General features: G+C 36.3%; 1 protein-coding gene across 7 annotated transcripts in view; it reads right to left on the reverse strand.

The window, feature by feature from the left end:
- Positions 1 to 16,983, reverse strand: part of LOC123551482 (protein still life, isoform SIF type 1-like) — a 157,603-nt gene that overhangs the window by 37,449 nt on the left and 103,171 nt on the right. For 6 of the 7 annotated variants that reach the window (XM_053540950.1, XM_053540949.1, XM_053540944.1 and 3 more), the window contains 7 exons: positions 14,840 to 14,981; positions 14,123 to 14,290; positions 12,782 to 12,962; positions 12,148 to 12,387; positions 7,054 to 7,148; positions 6,120 to 6,254; positions 5,583 to 5,777 (listed from right to left, as the gene is read on the reverse strand). In XM_053540950.1, the coding sequence (XP_053396925.1) occupies positions 5,583 to 5,777; positions 6,120 to 6,254; positions 7,054 to 7,148; positions 12,148 to 12,387; positions 12,782 to 12,962; positions 14,123 to 14,290; positions 14,840 to 14,981 (1,156 nt within the window). The remainder of the gene's footprint in view (positions 1 to 5,582; positions 5,778 to 6,119; positions 6,255 to 7,053; positions 7,149 to 12,147; positions 12,388 to 12,781; positions 12,963 to 14,122; positions 14,291 to 14,839; positions 14,982 to 16,983) is intronic. The other variant, XM_053540947.1, reaches the window with a different exon arrangement.

The following is a 16,983-nucleotide window of genomic DNA, read 5'->3' on the forward strand; positions in this document are numbered from 1 at the left end:
TGATCTCTATTTTCAAATTGACATACTTCGTATTAACTTCAATTTTATGGTGCAGCCTCTTTAATATTTAGTCAATGCCCAGGTAAAGTGAAATATAAACTTTGCAATAAATGGTCATTGATTCAATCACTTAATTGTTCACTGTGGGTTTGACACAGTACTTTATGGGGAAACTGTCACTCGCATATTTGTTTTGAGATATCACCCTAACAATTAGTTTAACCTTTAGCCTGCTGGCGGCAAGTGAGTCTGCCTTTGCGACCAGTGCAGACCAAGATCAGCCTGCACATCCGTGCAGTCTGATCATGGTCTGCACTGTTCGCTATTCAGTCAGTAAATTTTCAGTAAACACCCCTTCGAATAATAAATGGTATTAGCCAAATTGAATGATGGACCAGTCCATTATAGAAATTTAGCAGGGTAAGGGTTAAATATTGTTAATGAACATTGTTAATCAGCAAAAACACTGACAATGTGTACACGTTTATTTCTTAACTATAGAAAACAAACTAGAAATGTATAACAAGACGTCAAAGTTTAAATCTTTATATTTAATAAAATCACTCAGACCATAGCTGAGTTTTAGAAACCGAAAAACAAAATCTGAGATCTATTAGACATTATTCCAAAATGTTAAAACTATTAAGAAAACTTATTATACACATTACATTAGTATCAGACTGTCAAATATTATCACCCAAGTGGGAGCAGGAAGTGTTAAGTCTGTTTCAATTACATACTCTTGAACCCTCTCGAGTTAACCGGATACAAGACATGCACATTTTTATGATTACAATCAGTATGCAGTCAGTGGATAGGTAATTTTGTGCAAACTTAATCACTGTCCTTTTGAAACAAAGCATCCATACAGGGGTAAAATTTAGCAATATTTTCAACTAGCTAAATTAGCAAGCCCCAATCTTAAAATAAATGCTACAATAATATTTCAGTATATATACTGGCCAGCATTTTAAAATGATGAAAATTATACAACGCTTTAAATTTTATGTTAAAAACAGAAGAAACAGCTATCCAAATAGATGATACTGAAAAATTACATAAATATATCTATTTAAATAATTTAATTACTTTTTTAGTCAGCTATAAAACGCGTGAAAGGTTAACAAAAGAGTTTAAACACTATGATAAAAGCTGAGAGTACACCGCATGATAGGACCTATTTCGCCCGTAGCGACACCTATTAAATCATTTGGGAAGATAACTCGCCGAATGCTGCTATTCACTGCATTTCTTTATATATTTTCTGTTGTTTTTTTTTCAGAAAAAAAACTGATCTGAAGCCCATCAAGTTATTTTAAAAGAAAAATTAAGTGGTCATTGAAATTTTTGAAATTTATTATTTGGTCAGCTCATTCAGAATTTTAAATGGTTATCACCAGTCAGCTTTACAGTAAAATACATAAAGTTCAGTGCAGCACCCATGATAAAGGGGCAGCCATCACTTCAATCCCCTTCTCACTCTGACACACCAATGTGCCTTGACAGCTCTGGTAAGAGTTGTTGTTCTTGGACAGTGAAGCACCAACTAGTCATATTGATCTTTTATAGAAAATTTACCTGAACAACCTCTGATGGTTAACGAGTACAAGAAAGTGTAACAGATGGTAGAACTGACAGACAAAGTAGTAACAGGTGCTAGAACTCACAGACAGAGTGTTAAAAGAAAGAAGAACTGACACTCAAAGTGGAAGAAAATAGAAGAACTAACACACAAAGCATTAACAGATGATAAAACTTACAGAAAGTGGTAACAAATGGCAGATTTGACCAGATAGACAAATGTGAGACAGATGGTAGAATGGACTGACAAGTTGGTAACAGGTCAGAGTGTGAAAGATGATAGAACTGACAGACAAAGCATGACAGAAAGTAGAACTGACAGACAAAGTGGTAACATATGGTAAGAGTGGCAAACAAAGTGTGACAGATGGTAGAACTGACAGAGAAAGCATGTCAGAAAGTAGAACTGACAGACAAAGTGGTAACAGATGGTAAGACTGGCAAACAAAACGTGACAGATGGTAGAACTGACAGACAAAGCATGTCAGAAAGTAGAACTGACAGACAGCATGTCAGAAAGTAGAACTGACAGACAAGGTGATAACATATGGTAAGACTGGCAGACAAAGTGTGACAGATGGTAGAACTGACAGACAAAGCATGTCAGAAAATAGAACTGACAGACAAAGTGGTAACTGATGGTAAGACTGGCAAACAAAGTGTGACAGATGGTAGAACGGACAAAGCATGTCAGAAAGTAGAACTGACAGACAAAGAGATAACAGATGGTAAGACTGGCAAACAAAGTGTGACAGATGGTAGAACTGACAGACAAAGCATGTCAGAAAGTAGAACTGACAGACAAGGTGGTAACAGATGGTAAGACTGGCAGACAAAGTGTGACAGATGGTAGAACTGACAGACAAAGCATGTCAGAAAGTAGAACTGACAGATGAAGTGGTAACAGATGGTAAGACTAGCAGAAAAAGTGTTACAGATGGTAGAACTGACAGACAAAGCATGTCAGAAAGTAGAACTGACAGACAAAGTGGTAACTAATGGTAAGACTGGCAAACAAAGTGTGACAGATGGTAGAACTGACAGACAAAGCATGTCAGAAAGTAGAACTGACAGACAAGGTGGTAACAGATGGTAAGACTACCAGACAAAGTGCGACAGATGGTAGAACTGACAAACAAAGCATGTCAGAAAGTAGAACTGACAGACAAAGTGGTAACAGATGGTAAGACTGGCAGACAAAGTGTGACAGATGGTAGAACTGACAGACAAAGCATGTCAGAAAGTAGAACTGACACACAAGGTGGTAACAGATGGTAAGACTGGCAGACAAAGTGTGACAGATGGCAGAATTGACAGACAAAGCATGTCAGAAAGTAGAACTGACAGACAAGGTGGTCACAGATGGTAAGACTGGCAGACAAAGTGTGACAGATGGTAGAACTGACAGACAAAGCATGTCAGAAAGTAGAACTGACAGACAAGGTGGTAATAGATGGTAAGACTGGCAGACAAAGTGTGACAGATGATAGAACTGACAGACAAAGCATGACAGAAAGTAGAACTGACAGACAAAGTAACAGATGGTAAGATTGGCAGACAAAGTGTGACAGATGATAGAACTGACAGACAAAACATGACAGAAAGTAGAACTGACAGACAAGGTGGTAACAGATGGTAAGACTGGCAGACAAAGTGTGACAGATGGTAGAACTGACAGACAAAGCAAAGACAGGCTGTTGAACTGACAAACAAAACATAATAGATGGTAGAACTAACAAATAATGGATGACAGGCAGCAGAACTGACAGACAATGCTATAACTATACTCTCTCCTAAAATGAGTTAGTGGGAAGTCTAAATAACATGCTTGAACACACAAAGTATGCATCAAGTTTTCCTAAGCTAACACATCCAAATGCACACTGTCAAATACATTCTGAAAAACTTACAAGAAAAAATAAAGGATTCTTATTAAAGACAAGAAGCTGCATTCAATAAATGCTTGATGCCCCAGGTGGCATCCTTGTCAATACAAAGCAACCTAAGTCCAAAACGAGGTCAAGTTCAAGGTCAAGGTCAAACTGAGGTCAGGTGATGTCTGAAGATGAGGAATGGTCACAGGTTACATCTGCATTAGTATCAAGTCATTCTAGTAAGGGGTATTGTTGCCAGACGAAACGGTCCCATTTGGTTAACCTCGTAAGGACGGATGGACGGACGAATGAACGGATGGACAGGACAATCACTATATGCCTCCCGCATCAGTAGATGCTGGGGGCATAAAAATAGCACCTATTTACTTAAAATACCAATAACAAAGTTTAAAGTCACGTAACCCTTTAAATGCATTTCCTGTAACTGTTCATCTCGTTGGTTTCAGCTATTTCAAAAGGAGCACTGGTTATGGGTTTCATTTTTTTCTTTTTAAAAAGTGTGCAAAAAAATTGTTACAACATAAGAAAGAATAGGGGAAAATAAGTCTCTACCAGACGACAGGTTGCTACTGAAAATAATACAGGAATGCTACATCGTTGGACAACAGATAAAAGTATTGACCATTTTAACAATAAATTACAACAAAGATTCACAGCTGACAAACCATACCAAAACTTCTTCTTCCTTCAATTTGCATTTATTAGAAAAAAATGAATGTCAGTTACAAAACTCCTTTAATTAAAAAATTACTTGAAAAACCGTTGTCAACATGAATTAATGTTATAACAAGAGGGCCATTGTTGCTCTAAATCGCTCACCTGACCATGACTATTTGACCTTGAATATATTTGACACTGAAACCTGAATGGTAGCAACACTGTTTAGTATAAACACGTGGCCCCTAAAAGTGGCCAAGTGCCACCATATGATCAAATTTGGAAGAGGATCTTAAAACAATGCTATACACAAAGTTTCATGTAGATCCACCAAGCAGTTCACAAAATATTATAATTTTTCTATTTTTAGCTCTAGCCCAATCCCAATAAAGGGGCCAACAGCTCCATCTGAACAAACTTGGGATAGGACTTTTTAAAGACACTACAGACCAAGTTTGATGGAGAGCATACAAGCTGTCCATGAAAAGAAGTTGTTTAAAGGTTTTTGTATTTTTAGCTTTTTTTAAAGATATTTATTTTTTTGCTGTAATGGTCAAAAAGAAAAGAATCTGAGAGAGGCCGTTGCCAGGTATAGACCAAGTTTGGTGAAATGGTGACCAGTAGTTTCAAAGAAGAAGATGTTTATATCAAATTATTGACCACAGACAACGGATGATGAATAAAGGACGCCTGACCATCCACCTATACTAATAGCTCATCCATCCTGAACCTTTGGTTCATGTGAGCTAAAAAACAAATCAAAATGAAATAACATGAGGGGTCATGATGACCCTACATTTGTCACCTGAATAGTTACACAAGTAATGCGTAACAAAAATAAATTATAGCAATGTTTGCTAAATCAAGGGCCATAACTGTGGTGTTACTAAAGCAATAATTATCTTGCCTATTAATGAACTTGCCAGAGATCTTATGTGTTTCTGTCTGATTCATAAAACAAGAAGGCAATGATGACCCTTGATCACTCACCTGAGTTTCATATCTCAAACACGTTTCATTTGGGCTATGATTCGTAACAAATAAACATGATTTAATTATTGTAGTACAGGGTCACCCAAAAAGAGAATGTAAAAAACTATTCTGACATTTTCAGACAAGATGATCTTCTGAAGTGTCTTCTATATAAATAAAAGCCCAACATATGGCAACTACTGTTTAAATAGGATGGCCATCCTAGGTAGACATTTACCGAAAGAACATTTCTGCAAACTAAGTAATATACTCAAATCTGGACAGCAATTTAAACAGATAGAACCATATCATTCAATAACATTTAATTCAATAACACAATGTCTTTCTGTTTTCTTCAACTGACCAAGTAAAAGACTAGAAATAAACCACAAATTTACTTCAATAAAAATCTTGGATTTAAATGGTAGAAAGCACATAAATGTCATTTTTTGAAGCCTGTATCTAGGATATACTTACCCTATAATGTTTAATATCAGTACCATGGAAGAACGGACTATCTAACTGTATGGCCTCTTCTAGACTGTGGAGAAATTGCCTCTGGAACAACGCTATCTCCTGAATGTTACCAAATATATTGTCTATCTCATCTGAGGTAAGAAACATCTCCTCTTTTAGAGGTTCAAGATATCTTTCCAGCAGACAATTAAGGTCCTGAAATAGTAAACCAGTGTTTGTTGCACATTTAATTCAACCTGTTTATTCTGCGTATTAACAATACATAAGTGTTCTCTGCAAGAAACTTAATACTTACCCCACATGGACAGAGGTGGAGAAAGTTAAACGTCACATATTCTGGTTTTCAGAAACATACCTCCCTCAGGTATTCTTTACCTATCTAGTCTGCTGGCCTGACCTTTTCAATCCTAGAAAACTCAGTTGTAGACATTTTTTGTTGGTGTACTTTTCAAAACTTGTTCTTCTTTTAGTTTTTATGCTATTGATGAACCAAGTGAAAGAAGAGTTAAATCACTTTTAAGAATTGGTAAAACAAACCTTAACGTATGCTTTTTCTGTATCTACCAATTCCATGATAACCTTTCGTAGTCTCTCCACCTCAGACAACTGACGGTTAACACTTATCCCTTCATCATTACTTTCCCTACAAATAGCTGTAACCTGGTCTGCTCCCTGTATACAAAATAACATAAACACTTACATCCAGTGAGTTAGATTTTACAAATAAGTGATCGGTTGCATACTAAAATGGAGTATAATTTAAACTTTTGTCCATCGGGACTTAAAGGTACAAGGTAAGTGAACTGTGTTAAGTTTCAGTGTATCTAACTTCAACTTTGTACATTCAACTGTAAACTAGCATACTTCCATCAAAACTGCTTTTTTCCCCTGTATCCTGTCATGTATTAATGGTCAATAAAACATTCATTAACATGGTAAGGCAAATGCTATAAGTGGCATGTCTTTTGTGCCACAGACAAAATACCTAATATTACTGTGTAAATGTTTACAAATAATATACAATGGAATCTACATCTTGTGTTTTTATGCAAGAATAGGGACATCACGTGCTTCTTTTGTGTACTAATATCTGCTGAAGCTCTCAGGTAGATGTTTGTGACCTTGTCTGCTCAGGTTCTGACATTCAACATTCTCTTGACCTTTGCATCTATTAATACATAGGATAGAAGTGCCATGAAGGCCCTGTATAGCCCACATAACCTCATTTTCGACATAAAATGACCTAGTTTCACCTAGTTTTCACTTGGACAAACATTATGACCAAGTGCAACAAAACTGTACCAAAGGTGGTGACGAGGATACAGACACCAATGCCGGGTGAGTAGGTTAGCTCTCAATATACTTGGTACAGTCAAGCTAAAAATTACAGTAACAGTTTCTCTGAATGTCAGTAATTAACTTCTTCATTTTTAAGAAGTATTTAATTTCTTGACAAGGAAAGGTAACACACCTGTAACAGGGCATCCACCTGGTCTGTGGACAGTTTAGGTTTCGGGACGTGTGTATGTGGAGAACTATGGCAACTTGTATTTACTGAACTGGAACCTGAAAAATAGAAACAATTATAATTTTTATAACTAATCCTGTATTACCCTACTAGAATTCACTAAACCAATCAAATCTTGGTTACACAAGTTCCTGCATCACTCTATCGCCTTTCTAGATTTAAGTATTACAATCAAGGCTTGGTTACACAAGTTCCTGCATCACTCTATCGCCCTTCTAGATTTAAGTATTACAATCACGGCTTGGTTACACAAGTTCCTGCATCACTCTATCGCCCTTCTAGATTTAAGTATTACAATCACGGCTTGGTTACACAAGTTCCTGCATCACTCTATCGCCCTTCTAGATTTAAGTATTACAATCACGGCTTGGTTACACAAGTTCCTGCATCACTCTATCGCCCTTCTAGATTTAAGTATTACAATCACGGCTTGGTTACACAAGTTCCTGCATCACTCTATCGCCCTTCTAGATTTAAGTATTACAATCAAGGCTTGGTTAAACAAGTTCCTGCATCACTCTATCGCCCTTCTAGATTTAAGTATTACAATCAAGGCTTGGTTACACAAGTTCCTGCATCACTCTATCACCCTTCTAGATTTAAGTATTACAATCAAGGCTTGGTTACACAAGTTCCTGCATCACTCTATCACCCTTCTAGATTTAAGTATTACAATCAAGGCTTGGTTACACAAGTTCCTGCATCACTCTATCACCCTTCTAGATTTAAGTATTACAATCAAGGCTTGGTTACACAAGTTACTGCATCACTCTATCACCCTTCTAGATTTAAGTATTACAATCAAGGCTTGGTTACACAAGTTCCTGCATCACTCTATCACCCTTCTAGATTTAAGTATTACAATCAAGGCTTGGTTACACAAGTTCCTGCATCACTCTATCACCCTACTAGATTTAAGTATTACAATCAAGGCTTGGTTACAAAAGTTCCTGCATCACTCTATCACCCTTCTAGATTTAAGTATTACAATCACAAGTTCCTGCGTCACTGTACTAGATTTATATATAACAACTGCACATTATGCTTTCTGACTTAATGCCTTCACCTTTAAACAAATTTACATTTTCTTACTTTCATCAAATCAAAAATACGGGACCATAGTTGAAGATGACACAAACCACATTTTAAATAAAAATGACTGACCACAGCTATAATATTTTAAAGTTATCACATTTAAATGAAAGCATTTACAGCATTTTTCGAAGGAGACTGGGTGTGTTATTTTAATCTCCAAAATAACATACCGTATTCTGGTGTGTATAGGTCACGGTAATGTATAGTCCGCATCTAATTTTTGCTCTAGAAATGGTCGGAAAATTTAAGTTCTAGCGTATTAGTCGCAGTTAAATTTAGGATTTTTTCCCCAGCAATATTTAATATTTACCGGCAAAAAAGTTATGGCGGCAGCCATATTGATGCCGCGGAATGAATTATTATCAGAACCTGATTGGTGGAAATCGGACAGTGTTATTTTCGATCCCAATCGTTTCGTACCAGCAGTAGTATCAGTAACAAACTACATAAAAGAAAAGCGGCTTTTTGACACTAATTGGCAGCAGACGGTTTGCTTTTACATTCTGTAATTATGCAAGTTAAAGTGTGAATTGTTTGCACAGCAATTATAACACCTTTCCGTGTCATGTAATTAACCACGTTATTTTGATTCTGAGTAAAAGGATTAACAAAATATCTCTTTTTGGATTAGTAAAAAAGTAAAAAATTATCTTTCAAGTTTTTTAATATGCTACAAATTAGTATAAACAATGTTTGGAATGGAGGACGGATCTGTCCGGATTTTATCCAACCCGGAGTACATGTCAATGGCATCTAGTAAAACGGAAGTAGAAACAAACGTAATTCAAACTGCAAAAACATCTTTGAATTAAAGTCATTTGTAATTTTAATAGTCTGTATGGGTTATTTTCAATATATTTTATTGAAAGTAACCGCTATTGGTTGAAAAGCCGCCGATATTAATATTTTTTATCCATTTTGTTCGTTCATAACAGATGCACGTAATTTTGTGAGAGCTACGGTCAGAAAATTGGCCAGAAAAAAACTCTGCTGGCAATGTTGTGTCGTAAAGGTCGCAGAAACTTTTTCAGGCAGCAAAATGGGTAGAAAAAGTGCGACCTATACACACCAAAATACGGTAGGTCATCTTACAACCTCTGACGATTATCATACAACATGTTACATCTGACAATTATCATACAACATCTGACAGTCCTTAGCTGAAATAGAATATTTCATCTTTGACTGAAAAACACTTCAACATAATTGACAATTATAATACAAGTTAGATGGCTATACCATTCTCTAATTAATGATCAGAAACCATTATTAGCCTCAATGTCATTGAAACCTTGACCTCTGACCTACCACAAGCCACCATCGTTTGACATTTGAAATACTTCCCAGTTATCCATATCCATTAGCTGTCATCTACTGGCCATAATAATCTTACAAAGTTTGATTTTCATTAACACATTCTCTAGTTATTGACAAGAAACAAAGTAGTCTACAACCTTCCACTGGAGAAAAAGTCTAACCAACAGACTGACAGAACAACATAAGCTTAACAGTTTCTGATTAGTTTCCAGAGACAAAGTAAGCTTATTTCATTATTTCAGTTTGATACTGTAAAAGCAGAAATTTTATTAACACATTCTCTAGTTATTGACAAGAAACAAGGTAGTCTACAACCTTCCACTGGAGAAAAAGTCTAACCAACAGACTGACAGAACAACATAAGCTTAACAGTTTCTGATTAGTTTCCAGAGACAAAGTAAGCTTATTTCATTATTTCAGTTTGATACTGTAAAAGCAGAAATTTTGCAAGAATTAATTTTCGCTATATTCATGAGTCCCTACATCTTGCAAAAACTAATCCTCGCATAAATATTAACCAAAAGTATAATTCATATTCAAATATGATACCATTTTTATAATTTCGCGAATATTAAACATCACAAACATATTCAAAATTTCAAATTCATGAAATTTTGACCCAGCGAAAATGTGTTTTAACAGTAGTCAGATTCTTGTTTGGATGATTTGTCACCTGTTTTCATGACTTCATATATTGTAATACAGTGCCTACAACAGCAAGATTTTGATTAATTCTTATTTGATATAAAATACATCTGCAGTATTAAAAATATTTGTACTCTACAAACTTGATATAAATTGACTTGATCAATTATGTTGAACACCAAAATGGAAACTAAAAATCTATGATTCGTTTCCAGAACAAGGGCTTGTTACATAAATACTGACTACCTTTATAAACATCTATAAAATTATCCATTATTTCCAAAATAAAACTGAAACACAATATTATGAATAAATGAGATACCGGATAAACAGGAAACACCTCCTTGGTTAAAACTGCTATCTCAACAAGAGGACCATGATAGCCCGATATCGTTCAGCTGAGTTTAGTGGCTTACTTGAATAGTTTAAAGTTTCTAATAAATATATGCAGGCAGGTACTGTGTATGTGTGTGTTGAGTTGGGAGTCAAGTGGGGGGTGGGGGGGGGGGGGGGGGGGGGAGGAAGGGAGCACTACATAAATAAGGTGTAAAGTGACCGCATCTCCTAGTGGCAATGCTTTCTGATGACACAGAATAATTTGTACAATCTTCGTAAAGGGTCACCCAAGAAACATTTGTGTAAAATTATTTTAAAATTGGACCTGCTGTTTCTGACAAGAAAAGTTTCCAATATATACATACAGGGAAAAAATGGCCACAACCCCTGGCGGCTATGTTTTTTGACAAATCAAAATAATTTGATCAATATTGGTAGAGGGTCAAACAAGGACCATTTATGTGAAATTATTTTCAAATCGGGCCAGCAGTTTCACGCAAGAAGAATATTAAAAGTTTCCAAGATTTCTTAAATTTCCACTACATACATATAGGGAAAAGTGACCACACCCCCTGGCAGCCATGTTTTTTTAGTAATATTTACAGTGTATTTTACATAGACAGGTTTGACTGTATAGTGGAAACTTTGGTTATGTGCATTCTATAAGTTGTTCTGTGCATTTCATCAGTTGTTTTGTGTGTTTACAAGTTGTTCTGTATGTTCTGTAAATTGTTGTATTTGGTTATAAATGCTATTTATCTAGTAAACTAAGGTCAAAAACCATCAAAGTAAGGTAAGAAACCATCCATTTTATAGTATGCAACGCAAAAAATTGTGCCGTGAAAAACCTCCCACTTGAGACTCTAAATATCCCACTTAGAAATCATGAAAACCCCTCTTGAGTGTCAAAAAAGGTTGGGAAGCGTACTTGCTACAGATACCTTTCCTTTCTTTAGAAATTTGAATTTATTTTTTTGATAGTAGAAAGCATCAGAAATGAGGTATCAGCCTGAAATTTCTTTCCAAATGTAGCTGAATTCTGGTTCTTATCTAACTGCTTTTTTGTCTGAAAACTTTGCAGAACTTTAAAAGGGTAAACCAAGAAACATTTCTGTGAAAATATTTTAAGATTGGACTAGTGGTTTTTAAAGTTTACAGTATATATATAAAGAGAAAGAGAGAGAGACGACCAGCCAAGCTTCCTAGTGGCCATTATTTTTAAAGAACAGAACTGATTTTAACAATCTTGGCAGAATGTCATCCAGACATTATTTCAAGACAGTGCTATCAGCTGCAGCAATTCATTAGATACATTTTCAGTCTCTACTGGGCAATCATCCTATAGTTTTCTATTGATAACTAGAGAAGTTTCATCAAAGCCTTCTCTATTTATGTAACAGGAAACAAAGTGTAAAGTGACCAACATGACTAGGTAATTATTATTAGCTCAGCCCGAGAGAGGCCTATGCAAAAATACTTCTGACCAAGTTTTGCAAAGATTTATCGAGTGGTTTGCTCATTCAGTCATTTAAAACAAAATGTTTACAACAGACAAAAGATGATGGGATCTGGAGCATCTGTCTTTTCTGAAAGCTAACCCTGAACCTTCGGTTCTGGTGAACTAATAAATTAAAGTGCACTTACCAGATGATGGTGGTGGAATTTTGAGATTATCTATACTGTTGTCACTGATGCGTGACTGACTAGGTGGAGGTGGGCATGACTCGGGTGTTTCTACGGTAACATTCCCGGAAGGTGCATACAGTGATCTCACAGTTAAATAAATGGTGTCTGACTCTGTCAGAAGGGATTCCACATAAACCATGTCTAACTCGGACACAACCTTGCTGTTAATGATCACTATCTCATCACTCGCCTTTAAACCTGAAACATCAAAATCATATAAAAATCAAAAATTAAATTGCAAAATTCAATCAGAAGCCAAAAAGTAACAGGCAGAAAGTTTCAGTCACATCAAGTCACATGCAATTTGTGCAGATTACTTATTTGACTTATGTCAGGCTAACAAAATGAACCCTATACACTGAAAACTAAATTATCACAGGAAACACAAATCTGTGAAGCTTTCAATCCATCAAGCGGTTACTGACAAACTAGCTTACATTCAACAAGAGCTGTTTATGTTATCTTAAACTAGATTTATTTGCAGGATGTTCTTTTACAACTTTCCGTAATCAATAGTGAATCAAGACAAACATCAAATCTTTAGCAGACTTTGCCTGTTAAGACTTTTTGCTCTTATTGTCACTTCATTTACCTTTTCTATCAGCGAGACTGTCTGGTCTGACATTGGCGACATATATTCTGAGATCATCATCTCTATCACAGTCCTCAGCAAGTTCTGCCTCGATCTTGAGACCGTAATCCTTATACTCATCCCCTTTACACAGCTCAACCTGATATATATGCTTCTGACATACTTCTACCAGCTCACACTTCTGAAAACAACAAGAGGCCAAAATAGGTCTAAGTCGCTCACCTGAGGAAGACCATGGCTTTTTGCCCTTGCTTCTCACCAAGTTTAGTGAAGATTAATAAAGCAGTTTATAAGAGGTTGTTGAAATGGTTTTTTCCTACTTTTAGCTCAGGCAGTGCATAAAAGGGGCCAAGCAGACTCATTTTCATGCTACAGATCAAGCATGGGTGAAGATTGTCAACTGGTTGATGAGAAGAAGTTGTTCAAAGCTTTTTTTTCTATTTTCAGCTCGACCCCCAAAAGATGCCAAGAAGAATCATGCAAATAAACATAAAAGAGGACCATAAAACATACTAAAGACCAAGTTTGGTGAAGATACATCAATTGCTTCACGAGAATATGTAGCTAAAAAAAGTTTTCTTCTATTTTTAACTCTGGCAGCCCCTAAAAGGGGCCGAGCAAAGCATCTGAAAAAAAACAAACTTGTGAGCAATCCATATAAAGATGCTAACAACTAAATTTGGTGAGGAACCATGAACTGCTTCTTGGGAAGAAGTCATATAAAGTTCTTTTCTATTTTTTAGCTCTGGCAGACCATAGCTCTGGTGGCTTCTTAAAAGTGTCCAATGGAACCACTTGTAAACTCTTGAGAGAGGTTTACACTAGAATGCTACAGATTATAACAACAAGCTACAACATGTCTGGACTTAAACTGAATTTGATATGACTATAAGATGGCCACACAATGACATCACACTGACATTATGCATTATTTTCTTAAGGAAAGCTATAGAAGTTGAAATCCTAAATTTTTGGAAGACTCCATTTCTTCCCAGATTTGTTTAGATGGTGGTTATTTTGATAAAAATATCTCTCATTATATCAGGAAATGAAGAAAAAAGAATATTTTACTGACGTATTTAGCTTCTTGTCACATATAAACATGAAAAGTCTTTGTCATGAAACCATTCCTCTATTGTGACAGAAACATGTATGTTCATGCCAGTCAAAGGCCACCAGATTTGATTTGTTTACTTGACAAATTAATTCCCACTTGCAGCTGGTACTGCCATTTTTCCTAGAATAAGATCTAGCTTTTTACCACTGAACACTGAAAATTATGACTTAAAAAATTTCATGTTCAGCATTACGTCTAGATTATTTTATATAATATCATATTACCAATTTCTTAATATTTTCTGTTGAGTTAGGGTATTGGTAACTTCCCTCTGGAGCACCTTGCAATCTCACACGTACGTAATGATCCCGTGGATTAAGTTGACGTCTATTGCACACGTAAGTTAAAACATCTTCAGCAGTGGTGGATTTCTTGATACCGACAGTTACAGACTGCAATAAAATGACAGCAGCATTCATTATTTTAAGCCTAAATATTACATCTTTATTATTGTTAATCAACTAAGTAATATCTGCCACTATTCTGTGCCAACTGCCGAAGATAAAGTCGGCAATATTTTGCCTTATCTTGGACAATACAGGATTTTCTTGGTCAATATCAGATTCTTTTAATTTGATTGGCCAAAAGTGATACAATTACTGATTATATTTGATTATAGATGATAAATAATTTAGTGCACTATACCCAACATAAATTTGTGATCTTCACAAGATACTAAAATTAACGAAGATGGAAGTGTATCACTGTTTTTTCTTTATCTCAAACATACAGTCTGTATGTATCTTCATTTGAGAGATAAAATGTGTTGTCTGGAAGATTTTATAACACTTGTTAACAGAAAAACTAACTGAAGTTATTTTTTCTCATCATCCCAACTGTCAACCAGTAACATTAAGTCACACAATCACTGACATATAACAGAAACAGGTATTAAAAATCTGCTCCCATCAGGTTTCTCAAGGCTAAGTTCCACACAATACCTGATTATTTGGCACAGTAACTTTGGAAAGAATTTCGCTAGATCCAGTAGAGCCTGATGGAGACTGCCTGCCATCCTTAGCCATCATATCCCCTACAACTTCATCTATCTCAGCAGCCTTGTATACTGATCTGTAACATAGACTAAATTTGAGTCGCACCATGAGAAAACCAACATAAAGCATTTGTGACCAGCATGGATTCAGACCAGCCTGCGCATCCGTGCAGTCTGGTCAGGATCCATGCTGTTCGCTAACGATTTCTCTAGTTGCAAAAGGCTTTGAAAGGGAACAGCATACATCCTGACCAGACTGCGCAGATGCGCAGGCTGGTCTGGATCCATGCTGGTCGCAAATGCACTGTTAGTTTTCTCATGGTGTGGCTCATTTATTACCACTCTTCTTGATGCAGACTTTCATACTCATCTGCAACACGATGTGACCTAGTATACTGATCTGTAATACAATTACGGTCATCTACTGAACAATGGCAAACATAAAGTCAATAGGTCAACTGTTCCTTGCTGGGAGAAACCCTTTTTTTAGTTTCGAGGTCACTACAACCTTAACCTTTGACCTACTAACTTCAAACATAGTGTCATCTATTTACCAAAGGCAATCATTCTAAAAAATGACTGTAAAGTAGAGTAATCGGGGATCATTTTCAGTCTTGAGGTCACTGTAACCTTGACCTTTGACCTACTGACCCCAAAACAATAAGTGCCACCTAATCATCCTGTCAAGTCTGTCAACTGTAGGCAATTGCATTTTTACTTATTGAGCAACAAGGGTTTTCAGTCTCGAGGTCACTCTGTCCTTGACCTTTGACCTACTGATCTCCAAAACAATAGTGGTCATTTGTTTTAGTTCTTGCAACCTTAAGTGAAATAATTTGTGCAAACATGAAAAAGGCATGTGCAAGGGTACTAATCTGACCAAGCATGGTGAACAATTCTATCCATCATGAAAAGAACGAGGTTTCAAGTAAAATATTGCTGCCCTTGGTTCATTTGAGCGAAAGGTGATGTTCAAAGCTCTATTGTACAGTAAAATATAATCAGAAATATGGAAAACAGCACTATTTCTGTACAGACATGAGGAATGTCTTTGACAGAGCCAGCATGATCCACTAAAGTTATTGATTGATATGGAACTGAGGTTGTATGTGACCAACATTGAATTAATTCCTACTACCGGGTATTATGAATACAATAAAATCATTAAAGAACAGTGCACAGTTGGCATTGCAGCAAGCCTGTATATTGGTTAACATCAATAAATAGGAAAGTGTCTACAGCAAGTGCAGGAGAAAATCTATAACAACTGCAGCTGAAAATAGCTACCTATCTCAAAGGAAAGTTCTGTCAAGTTACTGTGTTAAAACAGAGTAGCAGACTGTCACAAAATATGCCCATCATCCAACCTGGCCTAATTCAAGGGCCGTAATCCAAGAGTGCCTGGGGCGCTTTGGCTGGTTATCGAACTTGGCTGAGATATTATGCCCACAAACATTGTCAGCAAGTCTGGTGAAGATCGGATGAAAACTGTTTGACTTAAACAGCTGACAATGCTAAATTCGCAGATTTTGAGTAATTTAAGGGCCATAATCCAAGAGTGCCTGGGGCAATGTTGCTGGTTATCAGACTTGGCTGAGATATTATGCCCACACACATATCTGCAAGTTTGTTGAAGATTGGATGAAAACTGTTCGATTTAGAGAGCGAACAAGGCTAAACTTGAAGTTTTTCAAGTAATTCAAGGGCCATATTCCAAGAGTGCCTGGGGCGCTTGGCAGGTTATCGAACTTGGCCGAGATATTATGCTCAAAAACATCGTCACCAAGTTTGGTGAAGATCGGATGAAAACTTGCAAGAAAAGTTTGACTTAGATAGCAGACAAGGCTAAATTCACAGTTTTTTTTTGTAATTCAAGGACCATAACCCACAAGTGCCTGGGTGGATTTTGCTGGTTATCAATCTTGGCCTAGATATTATGCCTACAAACATTGTCACTAAGTTTGGTGAAGATCATATTAAAACTGTTTGACTTAGAGAGTGGACATGCTTTTAGATGCCGACTGCCTGCCCACCACGGGTGTTCACATTATATGCCCCACTCTTTCAGAGACGGAGTATTAAAATGGATGA

This window comes from Mercenaria mercenaria, chromosome 4 (assembly GCF_021730395.1).
Source record: "Mercenaria mercenaria strain notata chromosome 4, MADL_Memer_1, whole genome shotgun sequence".
Classification (NCBI taxonomy): domain Eukaryota; kingdom Metazoa; phylum Mollusca; class Bivalvia; order Venerida; family Veneridae; genus Mercenaria; species Mercenaria mercenaria.